At 68.4% G+C, this 19342-nt stretch overlaps 2 protein-coding genes across 3 annotated transcripts; one reads left to right on the top strand and one right to left on the bottom strand.

Annotated features, from left to right (window-relative positions):
• Positions 1–7017: 7017 nt before the first annotated feature.
• Positions 7018–15238, bottom strand: FHIP1B (FHF complex subunit HOOK interacting protein 1B). Its single transcript, XM_084493390.1, has 13 exons — positions 15150–15238; positions 14690–14730; positions 11842–12137; positions 11165–11767; positions 10910–11068; positions 10755–10841; positions 10486–10653; positions 10332–10411; positions 9942–10111; positions 8828–9850; positions 8575–8753; positions 7952–8114; positions 7018–7699 (listed from the first exon to the last, which is right to left on the bottom strand). Exons 3-13 carry the CDS (start codon positions 11977–11979, stop codon positions 7404–7406), a joined length of 3066 nt encoding a protein of 1021 aa, XP_084349516.1. The 5' UTR covers positions 11980–12137; positions 14690–14730; positions 15150–15238; the 3' UTR covers positions 7018–7403.
• Positions 15239–15498: 260 nt separating this feature from the next.
• On the top strand, positions 15499–18889 carry CNGA4 (cyclic nucleotide gated channel subunit alpha 4). Of its 2 annotated transcripts, XM_084493403.1 has the most exons (6): positions 15499–15898; positions 16154–16267; positions 16368–16474; positions 16990–17985; positions 18054–18613; positions 18656–18889. In XM_084493403.1, the coding sequence occupies exons 1-6, from the start codon at positions 15825–15827 to the stop codon at positions 18845–18847; spliced, it is 2043 nt and encodes a 680-aa protein (XP_084349529.1). In that variant the 5' UTR covers positions 15499–15824; the 3' UTR covers positions 18848–18889. The 2 variants fall into 2 exon arrangements, with proteins under 2 accessions (XP_084349529.1, XP_084349528.1); XM_084493402.1 differs by having other exon boundaries at positions 18054–18889.
• Positions 18890–19342: the final 453 nt, after the last annotated feature.

Below are 19342 nucleotides of genomic sequence, written 5' to 3'. Positions count from 1 at the left end.
GGGAGAGCCTTCAGCTCCTCTTTTCTTAAAGCCCTGGGGCAGCATTTCTCCCAAGGCTCCCCCTCCAACGGAGGCACGTCTGCACAGCACCGTGAGCGCATCCAGCTCAGCATCTCAGACAGGGCAGGCTGTGTTTAGAAGGGGACATTTGTTTAGGGGGGACATTTGTGCATTAAGGTGGGTGCTGGGGCTGTCCCAGGAGCTGCTGCAGCTCAGTGCCACGGTGCCAAGCCCTGGAGGAGGAGGTGGCGAAGCGAGGGGACGCTGCCGTGCCAAGGGCTGGGCATTGCTCCAGAACACCGAGTGATGTTGGAGACTGGATTAATTGAACCAGGATTAAACTTAACCTCTTGTGGAGCAGGGCCATGCTCGGCAGACTAACAGAAGACGCTCTTCTGTAAAGCGGGGTGCTCTCAGGCAGAGGGGGCCAGCCCTGGTTTCTGAGCCCACAGCCGTAGCCATGCAGCACCCAGGCGTAACACCAGAGGTCCCAGAGCGAGCTGCCATACCTCCCGGATCCCTGACCTCAGGAAGTCCTTTCCTGACCTTATCATAGCTTCAGATGGCCTCTGCAAAGCCAGACAAGAGCAGAGCACTGGTCCCCTGCCCCTGGTGGCCTGTTCTCGGCTGTGGGCTGTCCCAAATACTGGAGGGGATGGGGACAAGGCACCGCTGAGCCCCGTCTGCTGGCCGATCTGGTGGCTTTCTGTGGGGTGACTGCATCAGCTGACAAAGGAAAACCAACTGATGTCGTCTGCCTGGACTTCTGCAAGGCCTTTGGTGCGGTCCCACATGACATCCCGGTCTCCAAATCGGAGAGAGAGGATTTGGTGGGTGGACCATTCGGTGGATAAGGAGTTGGCCTGAAGGTCACACCCAGAGAGTGGTGGTCAAGGGCTCTGTGTCCAGGCGGAGGCTGGTGACGAGTGGTGTCCCTCAGGGGTTTGTCCTAGGAACAGTGCTGTTTAATATCTTAATTCTATGCTAATTCTATGTTAATATCTTAATTCTGTGTTAATTCTCCAAGGACATCTGGGATGAAGGAATGATAGGATGGCAGAGTTTCTGCACAATAAAGCTCAGGCACTGCTTTGTGGCAGAGGTGGTGGTGTGGGAACATCCCCACCCCACCTGCCCCTGCCACTTTCCACAGCTCTGTATCCCTCTCCCTGCCACATTTTGGGGCCCCAGCTTTGTTCACCCACGGTGGCTGCCTGGCCCCTTGCTGTCCTGCAGAGCAGGCAAAGCCAGGCTCCTTGCTGTGGTGTGAGAGCAGGAACACCCAGCACAGCCCCCAAAAGGCAGAGAGAGAAATGAGTCAGGGCTGGTGTCGGTCAGAGCGAGGGCAGGAAGCAAAGACGTGAGGAAACCTCCCCGGCAGCCCTTCCCCTGCACCTCCAAGCGGCCTCCCAGGGCTCTGCCGGTGTCCCTTCCACGCATCCGCTGCTCGGGGCAGGATCGGTCCCGCTGGGTCCTGGCACGGGAGCGGCACCGTCCCCGTGCAGCTCGGGGGTGCTGCGGCGGGGTTGCTCTGCTCCTCTCTGGATGTTTTGCACCCTGTTTTGTTACAGCGCTTTGGAGGGGCAGGAGGCATGTCAGACCTCCTTGGGGCCGACAGCAAGGTAATTCTGCGTGCTTGCAAATTTTGGCAATATCAGTGGCAGCACTCCCTGCAGTTTTGTTTTCCCCATACCCTGGTTCCTGCCCATTTGCCCACCTGCCTGCTCCTCTCCCCATCCCCTTACCCCAGACACAGAGGCAGGACAGAAGCACCACATCCCCTGCGACTGGGCACAGCTCCCCCAGAGCAGAGCCGTGGCCAGACCCAGGCTCAGCGTCCCCACCAACACCACCAGAGAGGTGACGAGCCGTGAGATCCCAGTTCCCATCTTCAGGGGGCAGCTGGGGCCAAGCAGGAGCTCGGCAGAGTGGGGCCAAGGCAGAGCAGTGCCCGCATGCTGTCAGTGCTGGCTGCCCTGCAGCTCCGAGCAGCCCTGCTCCTGCTGACCCCATCCAGGCAGTGCAGTGCAGCAGCCCTTGCACACCCATACATACACCCACACACACTCACACGTGCACACACAGACACCAGGTTTACCTGGCTAGAAGCACCAGGGGCTCTGCACACAGATAGCACCGCTGGGCCCCCTGCTCCCTGCCCATCCCACAGCCCCCAGTACGCCCGGGGCATCGCCCGCCATCGGGGGAAGTAGGGTTTATGTGGGAGCTGCCTGGGTTGTGTCATCTACACAGGGTTTTTGGGTGGAAATCTGAAAATCTCTGGTGGGGGAAATGGTTCCCAGGATCAAAACATGAGAAATTCTTCTTGGGTCTAATTTTGGCTCCCCAAGCATCACCTCCCCCACGAGCTGCAGCACTATGGCGCGGGGGTGGGGAGAAGAAGGCTGTTCACTGGCTCTGTCAGCTCTGTGGGATGAGGAGGGGTCCCAAGTGCCACGGCCATGGCCACAGCCCCCTGCCCACCCCCACCCCTGCTCCCCCCACACCCAGACCCCCGGGCTGGCCCTGGGCTCAGGTTGCTCCTTGCAGAAGGGTTCTGGCTTGTTCCCTGCCTTGTGGGGCCGCTGCCTCTGCCAAGACATTGCACTGGGTTTGCTGCCAGAACGAAAAGCCTGCCTATCCCCCGTATCACTTGAAAGAGATTCAAACGCTGCTGACACCGCTGTGCTGTCAGGGTGGGTCACTTCGGGTTTGCGTAGTGCTGTTGCTAAGCTGCTTGCGATATCCTAAAATAAGCCACACTCCCTGGAACCAAACTCCACGTTGACTTCTCCCTGACCAAACCGTATCACCTTCACCCCTTCCACTGGATGCACCCAGCCCTGCACCAGGCCACCTGCAGCGTGGGACCCAGCAGAGCAGGGCAGCGCGTGCCACACAGCCCCTGCTCGATCAGGGTGTCCAGCCCCACTCCCCTGCCCCGTCCCCAGGGGCACAGCGTGGGGTGGTGCTGTGCCAAGGCCCCTGCCAGCACCATGCTCTCCCCATGCTCTGCCTGGACCTGGCAGAAGGCACCAACCGTCCGGTCCTCCTCCCGCTGCCACTGCCCTGCTCTCCAGGCAGCCCGAGAGCAGCGGGAGCTCCGCAGACCAGGAGCAGTAGCACAAGGACATCTCCTGCAGTGCCCATCGCAGTCCAGTGCCCTCGGCCACCACCCCACGCTGCGCCATGGGCTCAGCCTCGAGCTGTCGATGACCTCAGAGCAATGACAACCTCACAGGCAGGGGCTGATCGCGGCTGCACTGTGTGCGTTTGGATGACGCAAAGAACCAAAGGCCCTGCTGAGCTCTGGCGTGTCACAGAATCACAGAATTTCTAGGTTGGAAGAGACCTCAAGATCATCGAGTCCAACCTCTGACCTAACGCTAGCAGTCCCCACTAAACCATATCCCTAAGCTCTACATCTAAACGTCTTTTGAAGACTTCCAGGGATGGTGACTCCACCACTTCCCTGGGCAGCCTGTTCCAATGCCTCACAACCCTTTCTGTAAAGAAGTTCTTCCTAACATCTAACCTAAAACTCCCCTGGCTCAACTTAAGCCCATTCCCCCTCGTCCTGTCACCAGGCACGTGGGAGAACAGGCCAAACCCCACCTCACTACAGCCTCCTTTAAGGTACCCATAGAGAGCGATAAGGTCGCCCCTGAGCCTCCTCTTCTCCAGGCTGAACAAGCCCAGCTCCCTCAGCCGCTCCTCGTAGGACTTGTTCTCCAGGCCCCTCACCAGCTTCGTCGCCCTTCTCTGCACCCGCTCAAGCACCTCGATGTCCTTCTTGTAGCGAGGGGCCCAAAACTGAACACAGTACTCGAGGTGCGGCCTCACCAGAGCTGAGTACAGGGGGACGATCACCTCCCTAGCCCTGCTGGTCACGCTGTTCCTAATACAAGCCAGGATGCCGTTGGCCTTCTTGGCCACCTGAGCACACTGCTGGCTCATATTCAGCCGACTGTCCACCATCACTCCCAGGTCCTTCTCTGCCTGGCAGCTTTCCAACCATTCCTCTCCCAGCCTGTAGCTCTGCTTGGGGTTATTGCGCCCCAGGTGCAGGACCCGGCACTTGGCCTTGTTGCACTTCATGCAGTTGGCCTCAGCCCATCGGTCCGAGATCCCCCTGCAGAGCCTTCCTGCCCTGGAGCAGACCGACACACGCACCTAAGCCCCGCAGCGCCCCGCTCCGTGCGGCCCCGGGGCCGGTCCGGGCGCCGCCGGCAGAGCCCCGCGGACGGAGCCTGCCGGTGCCCCGGGCTCAGCCGCCGCCGGCGCCGCTTCCAACCCCGCCCGGCCGAAGGAACCTCCGCCGCTCCGCCCCGCTCCCGGGCACGGTAAGAGCCGCCCTCATCTCCGCCCCGAGCCCACCCCGCAGCCGGGGGGGGTCCCGGCCCCACGCGCGGGGTCCCGGTGCCCCGGGGCTCGAGGGGGCCGCGCCGGGGTCCCTGCAGCCCCGGTGCTGCCCCGAGCCCTCCCGTGGCAGCGTGGGGCTGGGGGCGCAGCGCGGGGCTGCCGGTGCCCCGGACCCCTCGCCCCGCGGAGCCCCCTGGCAGGGCCCGGCAGCAGGGTCCGCACGGAGGAGCCCCCCCGCCCCGCTGGCCACGGGGCGCCCAGGGCACAGCATAGCCCGTGCCCCCCAGACCCCCACGGAACTTGGGGGACCTCCCAGGGCCATGCTGCTGCCGCTGCTGCGCCCCGGAGCTGCTGCTGGGGCAGGGTGCAGGTGGAGGTGGCTGATGCCAGCGGGCAGACGCCTCTGACACTGGCTGCCCCTTAGGGACACACCGAAGCGTGGCAGTGCCAGCTGGCCCACGGTGCCAACATCAACCGGCTGGAATCAGGGGGCTGGGTACCTGCGCTCAGCACCTGGGCCGGGCACGCTGAGGCTGTGGCCACGCTGCTGTGGATGGGCACAGAGGTGGATGGAGCAGATGCTGAGGGCTGCACAGCACTGCAGGCAGCAGCCTGGGGCGGCCACAAGGATGTCACCTGGATGCTGCTGCGGCATGGTGCCCGTGTGGAGCAGACCCCCCTCATTGCCACTGCCTACATGGGCCACTGCCCCACCATGGAGCTGCTGCAGTCCCGTGGCACCAACCCCAACCCTGCTGACGCCAACAGGCACACAGCACTCTCAGTGGCTGCCCTGCAGCGAGGTGGTGGGGATGCTGCTGGAGCACGGTGCCTATGTGGAGCAGCACGACTGATGGATGGCCTCATGCCCCCACTGGAGCTGCCTACGAGGGCCACACCGGGATGGTGGAGCTGCTGCTGGAGGCCAGCGCCCAGGAGGACAAGGTGAATGTGGCTGGGCACACAGCACTGCTGGAGGCTGCCACAATGGGCCACAGGGCAGTGGTCAGCGCCCTGCTCTTCTGGGGGGCAGCCGTGGACCCCGAGGGGCAGACAGTGCAGGCTGTGGCAGCAGTGCAGGGCAGCACAGCCATGGCACAGGCACTGCTGGCCTGGGGGCTGGACAAGAAGCACTGTGACACACGGGGCTGGAGCCTGCTGCACCTGGCTGCACGGGACGGCCACTGCCCCTGCCTGTGCCTGCTGCTGGAGAGCTGCCCAGCCCTGGACTGCTGCAGCCACAAGGGCCACACTGGCCTGACCACTGCTGCCCTGCGTGGCCACCACCCTGCCACTGAGCTGCTGCTGCTGCACTACGGGGTCGACCCCAACCTGCCTGATGCTGAGGGCTGATCCTGCTGTACCTGCTGGTGCCCAGGGCCAACCCTGAGGGCTGAGACACCCAGGGGTGCACTGCACTGCACCTTTGCTGCTGATGGGGCAGTCAGTGCAGCTGCTTCAGCACAGGGACGCAGTGGACAGGGAGCAGCGCCCAGCCCTGTGCTTGGCCTTCTGTCACGGCCAGGCTGCTGCCTGCTTGCTGCTGGGCTGTGACACCCACACTGGCCAGGCCTGCAGCCAAGGGGTGACAGCACTGGGCATCACTGCCCAGGAGACCACGCTGAGGTGGTCTGGGTGCTGCTGGAACAAGGCACCAACCCTTGCTGTGCTGACAGCCATCACAGGACCCCTGCCTTGGCTGCCCAGCGTGGCCACATCACCACCCTGTGCCTGCTGGAGCATCAGGGGGCCCCAGCGGTGCCACCCCACACAGCCCCACACAGCCACTCACCTGTCTGACACCTCCCTGGGGAGCCCACCGGCCTCCTCCGCTGGCTGCTCGCTGGCTGTGGCCATGCCTCTGGTGCTGTCACTCTGCAGCTGCCCCCTGGGCACAATGGGCTCCCATGGCCACTGTTGCCCTTCACCCCACGGCGTGCCTGGTTGCACCCCAAGCAGGCACTCGAGCTGCAGCTGGAGGGGCCAACCCACAGCCACGGCTGCAAGAAGGAGACCCTGCTCAGGGTGAGGGTGTGTGGCCCTCCCCAGCCCGTGCCTGGGGACAGAGGCAGGGGGCTGGCCGGGGAGGTGGTTGTGAGCCCCCCCCAGCAGCAGGTTACCCTACAGTTACCGTCCCTGCTCTGCCTACACGTGGAGGTGGACGGAGGTGCTTGAAGAAGGTGCCTGCCTGGCTGCAGGACAGACGGACGGACAGGTTGGCAGTGCCAGGCACAGGCAGTGCCCAGCGCTGGGCAGGGCAGGCGGCGGTGCCAGCCCAGGGCTCATCCAGCAGCAGCAGTGCAGGCAGGGGCTTGGGCACCGGAGTCACCCCAGCCTTACGCAGTGGGGTGGGAGCTGCAGCCCCCTGCCCGAGCCAAGCCCTGTGGGGGCTGGAACCCACTGGTGGTGCAGATGTTTGTACAAAAATAAACACCGTGACCTGCTGCAGTCCTGTCCCTGCCCTGAGTGTTGGGGGGGTTGGCAGGGTGCTGCTGGGGGACATCCTCCAGGCGCAGGGGGGCTGGGAGGGCAGGGGGCTGCTGGGGCCCAGCGGGAGGCAGGGACCCAAGGCAGGAGCCCCCCACAGCCCTGGTGCAGGATGCAGCTATAGCACTAGCAGGGGGGGGGGCACCCCTGAAGGGATGACAGCAGCAGTGCCCTCGACCAGACCCTTTATTACAGAAGGGCTTTGACACAGCACAGACACACCAGCCCTCCCCATGCACCACCCAGCCCCCACGCCCCATGCCCCGGCCCCGGCCCGCCGCCCCACAGCCCCCGCGGGGCTGCCCCACGGCACGGGGTGTTGCATAGAGAGGAGGGGGTAGGTGACGGGGTGACAGTGGGGACCCGGGGGTGGGGGGCAGAGCCGGCCCGCCCCGCGTGAGGCGGCACAGGATCCGGCCCTGCCGACCCCGGCGCATCCCCGCGGGCAGCCGCCTCCCCTTGCCGCACCGCAGCCAGCTCTCAGCACAACATTCACCCCCAATAAATTAAAAAGGTCCGTGCCCTGCGCGTGGTTAAAAAGCCGCCCGCCGCGGTCACTCCTCGGGGGGCTCGGTCAGGAACGGGGACGTGACCGCGTGGGCCTGGGCGATGGCCGCCAGCTCCTTCAGGAACTCGCTGAAGATGACGGCGCAGTAGACGGCGTTCTTGACCCGCAGCGCCTCGCTCTGCTTCTCGGCCGAGCCGCGGAAGAGCGTGGCCCCCGCCAGCGCCTGCAGCACGGGCCCGTCCCGCACCTGCTGCAGCGCCAGCTGCGCCGCCTGGCGCGCCCGCGTCGGGCTGTTGGCGTGCCGCAGGATCAGCTCGCCCAGCGACGGCTTCCGGCTGCGGGCTAAGGGACAGCGTCAGCACCGTGCTCAGGGCCCCGGGGAGAGGCAGCCCCCAGCCCTGCGTGCGGTGCAGCCCCCGCGCAGTGCCCCACACAGCCCCCATGCAGTGCCCCATGCAGCCCCCTGAGCCTTCCCCACCGCAGCAGCAGCCCCCCGGCCCCACGCAGCCCCCCGCCCTCCGTGCCAGCCCCCGGCCCTCGTGGGGGGACCCTCAGGGTGGGCGCTGCTCCCCCCGGCCGCGGCCCCAGCCTCACCCAGCGGCTCGGAGCGGCGCAGGGCGGGCACCACGCTCGGCGTGTCCGACCAGTCCAGCTTCCCCCGGGCAATCAGGTACTTCTTGGCTTTGAAGAGCAGCGTGGGGAAGTCCTCCTGGCTGGCAGCGAAGCTCTCGATCTTGTTCTTCACCGAGCCAAGGACCTGTGGGAGGGAGGGCGGGAGGGAATCGCAGCCAGCCCCGGGCAGATGTGTGCTTTTCATATATAAACGAATATAAATACATAGTATGGATATAAATATAAAAATAAGCAAATGTAAAGCATCTATCACCATAGACACTTTATATTTGCTTATCAACTTACTCATAATATGTATATATATATGTATATATTGATAATATATATATAGATAATACATATACTGATAATATGTATATATATATATAACATATAGTGATAATATGTGTATATATACTATATATGCATATAATATATATATAGTATTTTATATTTGCTTTTTACCATACTGATAAGCATTCTTCGGAGAGTTGGCCCGTTGGCACCTCCACACTTCTGCTTCCCACCCGTTTAAAAACCCAACCACAACCCCACAGGCCGTCCCTGCTCGCCTGGCCGGCGTCCAGCACCGCCACCCCCGGTACCTGCAGCAGGGACTTGACGCTGGGCTGGAAGACCATGTTGGTGTTGAGGAGGAAGGAGCGCAGCAGCGGCTGCGGGTAGCAGGCGAGCTGTGCCACCAGCCCGGTCAGCAGGAAGTTGACGTACAGCGAGTTGTGCAGCATGTTCTCCAGCTTGCCGAACAGCGCCGTCACGAACGGGCCTGCGGGCAGGGGCACGCGTCGGACGCGGCAGCGGGGACCCAGCCGCCCTCCCGCACCCTGCGCCCGGCCCCACCTGTGAAGGGCTGGCTGGGGGGCGGCCCCACGGCGCGCGGGGGGCTGGCGATGAGCTGCGCCAGCGGGTCCAGGGGCCGGGGCAGCACCCGCCCCGCAGCGTCCCCCGGCCCGGCCAGCAGCTCGCCCTCGGGCAGGGCGGCGAAGCTGGCGTAGGCCTCCTCCTCTTCGCGGGACAGGGGCAGCTCAGGCGGTCCGGGCGGCTCCTTGGGGCTGGGCAGGGCCACGCCGCCGTTCTTCATCTCGGCCTCAATCTCCCGCAGTTCCTCCGTGAAGGCCTCGATGCTGACGCCCGCCCCGTTGGGCTCGGCCGGCGCCTTGGCCAGCAGCTCCTCCAGCAGCGAGTCCACGGAGGGCAGCGGCTCCCAGCCCGCGGGCTGTGGCCGGGGACTGGGGGGGGCCGCGGCCCCATTCTGCGCCAGCCCCTCACCCTGGGGGCTCCTGCGCACCTTCTTCACCGCCACGTCCCCCTCGGGACGCCCTGGCTCCACCAGCCCATGCGCCCCGTTCACCAGGGCTCCCGAGTCCTGGGCGTTGGGGCTGGGGCCCCCGGAGCAGGGCTCACCGGGTACGGGTGCCCCCCCAGGGCCCTCCCTTGCCCCTTCCTCGGGCAGGCCCCGCTTCTTAGTCCGCGGGGTCGGGGGTCCCGGAGGGCGCGGGGCGCCGCAGCCCTCGGGGCCGGGCGGGTGGCTGCCATCGGGTGGGGGGGCCGCGCCGGTGGCGCTCGGCTCCTCGCCGTCGTAGGGGGCCGACCAGACACGGCAGGCCCAGGCGCAGCGGTCGATGCTGTGGCGCGCGTCCCGCAGGTACTCCAGGTAGTTCCTGTCCAGCTCCGACACCTCCTCCCAGCGGCCGGCCCGGTGCCCGGGGCTGCCACACGGTGTCCCGGGGGAGCGCGGCGGCACGGCGCCAGCTGCCTCGGGGCCGGCGCTCTGCTGCCGCATGAAGAAGGCGAGGCGGGACGGCGTGGAGGGCTTCGGCACGGTGACCACGGAGGAGGCGTCCACGTTGGGGCTGCCCTGGCCTGCAGGAGCAGAAGCAGGCGCTCAGGGTGGCGCGGGGCTGGGGGGCTCGGCACAGGGGCTGCAGGCGTGGCGAGGGGACCGGCACCGTACCCTTGGACCAGGCGGCATGCTCCTCCTCGCGCTCCGGCAGCGGCAGGCTCTCAGGGCGGCAGCAGCGTGGGATGAGCGACAGGAATTTGGCAGCCGTCTTCCCGTAGATGTCCAGGTCCCTGACCGCCCGCTTCTGGCTCAGCATGACGTGGCTGCAGGGCAGCAGGTACCTGGGGGGACGCGGGGCTGCGCGCGGGGACGTGCCGAGACCGCAGGACGGACACAGCGGGGGCCAGCACCGTCCCACCCCACCGCCAGACCCCCCAGGGGTTCCCCCACCCAGGCACTTGCCCCTCCATGCCACAGCCGTGTCTCACCCCAGCACCCATGAGGCAGTGCCCCAGCCATACCCTGCCACCACAGGGCAGCGGCAGGCACGGCGCAGGTTACCTGAGCACCAGCTGCAGCATCACGTCCTCACAGTTGAGGCTGAGCAGTGTCCGGAAGAGGCTCAGGGAGACCATGCAGAGCTGAGGACCGAGGGGGTGTGAGGCAGCCGCAGCGCCCCACGAGCCGGCCCCGCCGCAGCCCCCGTGCCTCCTACCCGCGAGTTGCTGTTGATGCGGCCCACGAGGGTGTCGAGGATGGTGGCGTTGTCGTGGCGGTGCAGCAGCACGAAGCGCAGGAAGGTTTTCAGCAGCGCCGTCTCGCTGACGCTGCGCAGGAACAGGTCCAGGTACGCCGTGCTGGCGATCATCTCCTCGATGGAGGTCTGCGGGAGCAGCAGCTGGGCGTGCGCCAGGCCGGGACCTGCGCAGGGCACCCCGCAGCCCTGCTGCCCACCCAAACAGCCCCGGCCGGGGCAGCCCCTACCTTGTGCAGCGCCGGCCCCATGACGGGCACCAGGAACCCGTTGTGGACGTAGTCCACCAGCTGCTTCTGCACCAGCGGGTGGGCAACCTGCAGAGCGGAGGGGTCAGGGCTGCCCACGCCACCCTGCGCACGCCACCACCAGCAGCGAGCCCCACCTGGATGACAGCGTTGCAGAACTCCAGCGAGTTCATGAAGAGCACGAGGGAGGAGACGCCGATCCAGTCCTCGCGGCGCAGGAAGTGCCAGTCATCCCCCCGCACCTCGATCTTGCGAGGCAGCGAGGAGTACAGGGCGCTCAGGCCTGTGGCCAGGACCTGGGGGGACAGGCATCGAGCACGGCGTTGGGACGTGCGGCCCCGAGCAGGGCACAGCCCCTGGCAGCGCAGGCACCACGCTAGCACCGGCCTTACCGGGCAGAAGTAGGAGTTGTCGGTGATGGACTTGGCCACGGCGTGGTTGCTGGCAGACATGGCCATGATAAGCAACAGCGCGTCCCTGGCCTGCTGCCCCAGGACGCCCTCGTGGTGGATGAAGGGGATGAGGAGGGAGAATATGATGAGGTTGGCAGGGCCCTGGTCCGTGTGGCTGTGGAAGAAGAGCTCCAGGATGGCGGGCTCCTTGGCCACAGAGACGCAGAGCTGGTTGAGCAGCAGCACCAGGCTGTTCTCCAGCAGCGCCGAGGCGGGCTCGGCACAGAGGCTGAGCAGCCGTAGCAGGGGCGTGAGCACAGGCTTGTGCTGCAGCAGGGGCTGCCGGGCCTGGCTGATGAGCATCTCATAGAGCTTCAGCTGCTCCACCTTGCGCTCCTCCGTGAAGTCCCCCTGCAGGTGCCAGCACAGCAGGCGCTCCAGGAGGTTCTCTGCCACCACGAACTCCAGGATGGGCCCCGCGGCTGCGTCGCCCCGCGGCCGGTCCTCCGCCAGCAGGTTCAGCATCTGGTAGGTGTTGTTCCGCACGGCGCTCAGGTCGTCAGGGGCCGGCTTGCAGCCCCTCCGCTCCAGGATCCGCAGCACCTGGGGGCAGCAGGTTAAGTGCCTGGCCGGGGGGGGGGGTTGCCCTGGGCTCGCCCCCACCCCGGCTCACTCACCTGGGACCAGTGGTTCTTGAAGACCATGAGGCAGGTCTCGGGGTCGGCGGTGACGGGGCTCTGCAAGCTGGCGCTGCGGGCGGTGCGGTGCCCGGCCCCCCGGGGGTTCAGCTTGCTGAGCCAGCTCATCCTCTCCATGGGGACGCGCCGCGTGGCGGGGGGGGGCTCACAGGCAGCGGTGCAGCACCCTGAGGGCTGGGCCAGATCCGACGTCTGCACGGTGGCGCTGCAGGGGCACGGGGCAGCGGCCAACCCACAGGGCCCCACACTCCATGCTGCTGTCACCACGGCCTGGGCTGTGGGAGAGCAGCGGCTCAGCACGGGCGAGCTGGGGCAGCAGGGACCCTCGGTCCAGGACCGCTCTTCCCAGGCCCCGCACCCCGCAGGCGGGTGTGCCAGAGTGCAGCAGGGCACGGCAGGACCCCTGCCCCGGGAGCAGAGCCACGCCGCCATCACCTGCACCGCACCCACCCCTTCCTCGTGTTTTGGCACTGGGTCACACAGCCAGGGGTGACACTGGCTGCCCGCACACTGGCTGAGGCTGCGGGGGGTGAGGGAGCTGCTGTGGCCACCCTGGGCCCAGGGAGGGAACAGGCATGGAGCCAGACAGGCAGCCCCCCCCCCACACACACACACACCCCCCACATCAGCTCCAGCAGCACACGGCTGGAGGGCACAGGCAAACAGCAGCACCGGCATGGGGACGGCTCCGCAAGCACTACCAGCTCACAGCAGCCCCAGGTCACCACGGGAGGCACAAGCCTGGAGGGGAGCACCCAGAGGACAAGCAGCCTGGCGGGACCCCAGGCCCAGCCCCGAGGCAGCAGGACGGGCAGGACATCACCTACCTGCGCTCAGGGCTGGGGCAGCAGCTCCCAGGCCTAGCACAAGGCCCCACGCACCGGGAGGAAGAGGCGGCAGCGTCGGCTGCCAGGAGGAGGGACGGGACAGGACGGGACGGGACGGACGAGGAAGCAGAGCGGAGGAGGGCTCTGGCGCGGCTCTGCCTCCACACCCAGCCCTGCACTTTGAACCCCGGAGCCAGCCGGGAGCCAAGCGCGGGGGCACCCGGTGGCACCGGGAGGGCTGCCCCCAGCCCGGCCCCGCGGCGGCAGCAGGCTCAGCCAGGCACGGGGCCCCGCAGCCATGGCACGGTGCGGCACAGCAGCTCAGGCACCCAGCCAGAGGCACGAGTCCCCACGTGCTCAGCCCCTTCTCCCCACCAGGGCAGCACCGCGGCTCTCCTGGCCATGCCATCAGCCCCTGCCGAGGGCACGGCGCTGTCCCTGTCCCTGTCCCCAGCATCCTCCAGCCCCAACACAGCCACCGGCACTCGCTTGGGGTCACTGGGGGCACAGGGCACCAGCAGAGCCTGGCCCTGGGGCTGTGACAGTGCCCAACGAGGGGCAGGGCAGGAGCAAGGGGCACAGGACCGGGGCGTCCCCAGCAGCAAGGTTGTGCCCTGACGGCCACCAGGACCCGGCAGCTGGGGGCAGCGCACGGAGCCATGGCTCCCACACTCCCTGCCCGTCCCACAGAGACACAGAGCACCTGTGCTCCGTCCCCACACCTCATGCCGGGCATCCCCTGCTGCCCCCAGCACAGGCGAGGCCCTGGTCCCAGTGCTCTGTGTGGTGCCATCCCAGCACGCACCCAGCACGGCCTTGCTGGGACCGCTGGGACACCACCGGGGACGGGAGGGCAGCACCGGGACAGCGCCGGGGGGACACCACAGGGCCACAGGCGGGGTGTGAAAGAGGCCACTCAGGGAAACCTAAACCACAAAAGGCACAAAAAGGGAAGTGAGCAGCGGCACGCCCAGAGCGCAGGCAGAGACCCGGCGTGGGAAGCGCGAGGAGCTGTCGGGCAGCGGTGCCGGCGGCTTCCACGCGGCGTGAACGGCACGGAGCTGGCGCTGAGGGCAGCCGAGCGCCGCGCTGCCAGCAGCACCGCCGGGGGAGGCAGCACGCTGCCGCCGGGTATTTTAGGAACCGGCCAGATGTATTTATACCACGCGGCGAGGAGCTTCCCATTCCAACATGGGCGCAGCCTTACTGCAGTTGCTAAAGTTAGACCCTGAGGAGTCAGCGCGCCCGGCACCTCGCGCCAAGCGCCCGCAGCGCTGCCGCCACCGGGACAGCCACGGGCGGCACCCGCAGCACCAAGCAACACCGGGCCCCACGCCGGGCAGGGGGAGGCTGCTGACAGACGGACCCGGGCAGAGCGAGGCGCTCCGTGAGGCCCAGCTCACAGCAATGCATCTCAGAAACCAGACCCGGGGCGCTGCGGCTGCACCGGGACCGGCTGGATCCCCCACGAGACGCGGCCTGGAGGGGGCTCGGCCCTCACCGGTGTCCAGCACCCGCCTGGCACCAAGCGGGGACTCCGAGAGGTGACCACGGCGTCGAACCTGCCCGGTCCCCGGGCCTCGCACGCTGTCGGCAAGGTGCGGGCTGCTTCCAGGGGCGCCGATGGCACCGCCGCCCCATGGCACCGCTGCCCGCCACGCAGCACCAGGTGCAGCCGCCAGCCCGGTGTCTGCGGGCGGTGGGCACGGGGCACCACGAGCGCTGCCACCCAGCACGGCCGCACGCCCGGTGCCACAGCCGGGGGTGTCCCAGAAGGTGCTCGGGACACGCGCCCCCGAGCCGCCGGCAGCATCGCCCCACGGCCGGGCCGCGCCACGTGCCAGTGCCACTCGTGGAGGCACAGCCACACCGGGGCCCGCCGGACCCGGACACCCCGCGGGGACGGACGGACACACGGGCGGACAGACGGACACGGGGACACACGGACGGGGCGGCCGTGCCCCCGCGCCCCCCGCAGCCCCGTCCCGGCGCCCTCCTACCTGGGGTCAAGGTCGCGGGGCTCCGTCCGTCAGCGCCGCGCCTGGGAAGGGACAGTAGAGGTGGGGTAACGGGGGGAGGGGAACGGGGAACGGGGGAACCGGGAGCGGCCGCGGGGGGCGCGGGGCCCGGCCCCGGTGCGGCCCGGCCGGGGCTCCCCGGGGACACCGGGAGCGGGGGCAGAGCCCCGGGGGGGACCCGCCAGGGCCGGGCCGCGCCGCTCCCCGCAGCCCCCCGCGAGGACACCCGCGGCCGCCGCCACCCCCGGGACCGGGACCGGGTCCGGGCGCCCCGTCCCCAGCGCCCGCCGCCCGAGGACAGCCCCGGGCCGGGCCGGGTCCCCCCGCGCCGCGGCCAAGGGCACCGGCCCCGCCCGCCCCGCCCCTTCCCGGGAGGCCCCGCCCCTTCCCGGGGCCCCGCCCCCCGGCCCGGCCGCCCCCCGCCGCCCGCCCCCGCTCTCACCGGCCGCCTCCGCTGCGGGCCCCGCGCGCCCGCCGCCATCTTCCCGCCGCCGCCCGACGCACCGGCGCGCGCACGGCCCCGCCCGCGGCCCCGCCCCGAACACCGGCGTGGGCGGGGCCTAAGCCTCTAGGGGCGGGGCCGGCGCTTGGCCGACGCCTCGAGGCGAGTGCTCATTGGCTGCGCGGAGACCGGGGCGGGGCCCGGGGCGGGGCCAGGTGGGCAGCGGGGCGGGGCGGGGCGGGGCGGGGCGGGGCGGGGCGGGGCGGGGCGGGGCGGGGCGGGGCGGGGGCACCGGGGCTGTGCGGGACCTGCCCCTGCCCCTGCCCCTGCCCCTGCCCCTGGACCGGCACCGGGCACCGGGCACCACCGCGGGGCTCGGTCAGCCCGCCCGGGGCACGGCGCCCCCCGCAGCGCCCCCCACACCGGCCGTGCCTGCCCCGGGCACCGTCCGCCCCCTCCCGCCCCCGCGGCGCCCCCCGTCCCGGTGCCGGCCCCGCAGCGCCCCGAGCCCGGCGGCAGCCCCCCCGGCGGTTCGCCGCCCCCACGGCCCCGGGGACGCGCACGGCAGCGCTCGCGTCCCGGTGCGCGGTGAGCAGCCCCCGGGGAGCCCCGGTTGCCAGGACCCGCCCGGCACCGCCCGGCCGCGCCCCGGCCCCGCAGCAGCCCCGGTGCAGGATGCGGAGCCTCAGCGCGGTGCTGTCCCGCCGCTGGGACCGGGCCCCGGCACCACGCACCGGCCGCACGCAGGGGTGAGCGGGGCCGGGGGGTGCCCCGCCGGGGGGACCGGGACCGGGGCACGAGGGGGATCCCCATCAGCACCCCTGCCCCGTGCGGGGTGGGGCTGAGCCGGGGAGCTGGGCTCGGGGGGGCACGGCAGGGCACTGGGGGGCACGGGAGGGCACGGGAGGTCACTGGGGGCACGGGGGGGCACGGGGGGGCACGGTAGGGCGGCAGGGCCCATCCCGGGGGGTCCCATCCACCACGACCCCCCCGTGCCTCCCCAGCTGCGCTGCCGCTCCCCAGAACTGGATCCTCGACCCCTCCGGGGACTGGTACTACTGGTGGCTCAGCGCCATGGTGCTGCCCATCATGTACAACTGGATCGTCATCGTCTGCAGGTGCCGGGGTGCGGGGTGGGCGCCGGCGCTGCAGCCAGGGGGGTGACCCGGGGGCTGGGGCCGGCTCCGGGCAGCCCGGTGACGGTGCCGGTGCCGCCAGGTCCTGCTTCGCCGAGCTCCAGGAGCAGCACACGGTGCTGTGGCTGAGCCTGGACTGCCTGAGCGACGCGCTCTACCTGCTGGACATCGCCGTGCACCTCCACACCGGTCAGTGCCCCAGCCCGCCCCACGCCCGGCCGCTTGCACCAACACCACGTGTGTGTGCAGGCACGTACCCACACTCACAACTACACGCAGTCACACGTGTGCACACACAGATGCACGTACTTGCACATGAAGACACGCATGCACAAACCTGTGTGACGTGCATGTGCACATGCACACACACACGTGGCACACACACACACACGTCAGGCACACACAGACCTGGGAGCACAGCAGTCACTGGGCAGGGGTGGGGCCGGGCTGACATTTTGGGGTGGGCGCCCATCTGCCGAGCCCCTCAGCAGTACAGCCACGCAGGCAGCACAGGGCCCAGTGGTGATATATGTGGTGTCCCCCACCTCTACCAGCACAGGGCCACCCCACAGCCTCTCACCCCCCATTTGGGTGCCCCCATACCCGTGAGTCCCGTCCCCAGCCCCGCCACATCCCTCCTGGACCCAGGGCCCTCCACCCCCAGGGGCTCCCCAGGGGGCCGAGTGCTGACTCACTGCCCCCAGGCTTCCTGGAGGAGGGCATCCTGGTGCAGGACCGGGCGCAGATCCGGCGGCGCTACCTGCGCTCTGCCAGCTTCCCCTGGGACGTGGCCTCGGTGCTGCCCACCGACCTGCTCTACCTGCACCTGGGGCCGGCCGTGCCGGCCGTGCGAGCCAACCGCTTCCTGCGGACCCCGCGGCTCTTCGAAGCCTTTGACCGCCGGGAGACACGCACTGCCCACCCCTATGCCTTCCGCATCGCCAAGCTGATGCTCTACGTCTTCGTCACCATCCACTGGAACAGCTGCCTCTACTTTGCCCTCTCCACCTACCTGGGGCTGGGTGCCGACGACTGGGTCTACCCCAACGCCAGCCGCCCCGGCTTCGCCCGCCCGCTGCGGCAGTACCTGCACAGCTTCTACATCTCCACCCTCATCCTCACCACCGTGGGTGACACGCCGGAGCCTCAGCGCGAAGAGGAGTTCCTCTTCATGACCGCCGGCTTCCTGCTGGCCGTGCTGGGCTTCGCCACCATCATGGGCAGCATGAGCTCCGTCATCGCCAACATGAACGCAGCCGACGCCGCCTTCTACCCCGACCACGGCCCGGTGCAGCAGTACCTGCAGGCACATGGTGTCGGGGGGCGGCTGCTGCGGCGGGTGGCCGGCTGGCACCAGCACCTGCGGGCGCAGAGGAAGCTGGTGGGGGAGCGGGCCGTGCTCCGGCACCTGCCCAGCCGGCTGCGGGCCGAGGTGGCCGCCAGCGTGCACCTGCCTGCCCTGCGCAAGGTGTCCCTCTTCCAGAGCTGCGAGCGCGGTGTGCTGGAGGCGCTGGTGCTCAAGCTGCGGCCCCAGGTCTTCAGCCCCGGAGAGTTCGTCTGCCGCACCGGCGACGTGGGGCGGGAGATGTATTTCATCCGCGAGGGGCGTCTGGCCGTGGTGGCGGCCGACGGCGTCACACGGCTCGCCATCCTGGGCGAGGGGCTCTACTTCGGGGAGATCAGCCTCATCAACATCCGAGGTGAGCCTCTGACGCACCCCTGCAAGCACACCCCCAGCCCTGGCCTCACCGCAGCCCTGCATCCCCAGGGAACAGGTCAGGGAACCGTCGCACCGCCAACATCCAGAGCATTGGCTACTCAGACCTCTTCTGCCTCTCCAAGGAGGACCTGACAGAGGTGCTGGCCGAGTTCCCCAGCGCCCGCGCCCTGATGGAGGACAAGGGCCGTGAGATCCTGCTGCGCATGGACAAGCTGGATGTGCACGCTGAGGCGGCAGCGGTGGCAGCAGCAGAGGAGGCTGAGCAGCGAGTGCAGGCGCTGGAGGTGGCCCTGGAGGAGCTGCAGACACGGGTGGCCCGGCTGCTGGCCCAGCTGGAGTCCAGCGCCTTCAAGCTGGCGCTGCGCATCGGGCGCCTCGAGAGCAGAGCCCAGCAGCGGCGCCTGGCCAGGGAACGGGCTCCAGACAGGGACCAGGGGCCCGCCAGGCTGCAGGGACCTGATGGGGGACGGGGTCCTGGTGGGGCACAGGGTCCCACAAGGGTGCAGGGTCCCGTGGGCTTGCGGGGTCCCACTGGTGTGCAGGATCCCATGAGGGCACAGGGTCCCACCAGGGTGCAGGGTCCCAATGGTGTACAGGGTCCCACCAGGGTGCAGGGTCCCACTGATGTGCAGGGTCCCACCAGGGTGCAGGGTTCCACCAGGGTGCAGGGTCCCACTGGTGTACAGGGTCCCACTGGTGTACGGGGTACCACCAGGGTGCAGGGTTCCATGGGGATGCAGGGTCCCACTGGTGTACGGGGTCCCGCTGGTGTTCAGGGACCCACCAGGGGCCAGGGTCCCACGGGGGTGCGGGGCACAAGACGCAGAGGCCCCCGGCGCTGAAGGTCAAGGGACCTGTCTGGCTGTCAGGTGTGTGCCAGCGGTGACGCTGGGTGCTTTGTGACAGCCATCGCTGGGTGACGATGACAACAGTCGCTAGGTAACAAGGACAACAACCACTAGGTGATGGTGACAATAGTTGCTATGTAACAATGACAACAGTTGCTAGGTAACAAGGATGGTTGTTCATGACTGAGACCGGAGCTGCAGGGATGGGGCAGAGCAGGCACAGCGGCCGCAGGAACCAGAGCAGGACAGAGACGGGGCCAGGGCCACCTGGGGGGGAGAGGACAGGAGTGGAAAGGGACAGGAGGGGACGGGAATGGGGATGGGGTGGGAAGGGACAGGAGGGGATGGGGCTGGAGGGGACGGGAATGGGGGTGGGACGGGGATGGGGATGGGATGGGAAAAAGGATGGGTTCAGAAATGGGGATGGGGATGGGAAAGGAAGGGGACAGGGTCTGGACAGGGATGGGGACAGGGAACGGAGAGGATGGG

This window comes from Aythya ferina, assembly GCF_964211825.1.
Source record: "Aythya ferina genome assembly, chromosome: 1".
Classification (NCBI taxonomy): domain Eukaryota; kingdom Metazoa; phylum Chordata; class Aves; order Anseriformes; family Anatidae; genus Aythya; species Aythya ferina.
Note: the sequence above shows the minus strand (reverse complement) of the source record. Positions and strands in the feature narration are given on the sequence as shown.

Bases quoted from the DNA above. Each gene is read 5' to 3' on its own strand.
- FHIP1B (XM_084493390.1), bottom strand. From the start codon at position 11,979: ATGGAGAGGATGAGCTGGCTCAGCAAGCTGAACCCCCGGGGGGCCGGG. The intron at 10,654-10,754 runs GTAGGGGCTGCC...CTGCTCCCGCAG, and splicing joins TGGGGCCGGCGCTGCACAAG to ACCTCCATCGAGGAGATGAT. The intron at 9,851-9,941 runs GTACGGTGCCGG...CTGCTCCTGCAG, and splicing joins GCATGCCGCCTGGTCCAAGG to GCCAGGGCAGCCCCAACGTG.
- CNGA4 (XM_084493402.1), top strand. From the start codon at position 15,825: ATGCGGAGCCTCAGCGCGGTGCTGTCCCGCCGCTGGGACCGGGCCCCG. The intron at 15,899-16,153 runs GTGAGCGGGGCC...GTGCCTCCCCAG, and splicing joins CGCACCGGCCGCACGCAGGG to CTGCGCTGCCGCTCCCCAGA. The intron at 16,268-16,367 runs GTGCCGGGGTGC...CGGTGCCGCCAG, and splicing joins TGGATCGTCATCGTCTGCAG to GTCCTGCTTCGCCGAGCTCC.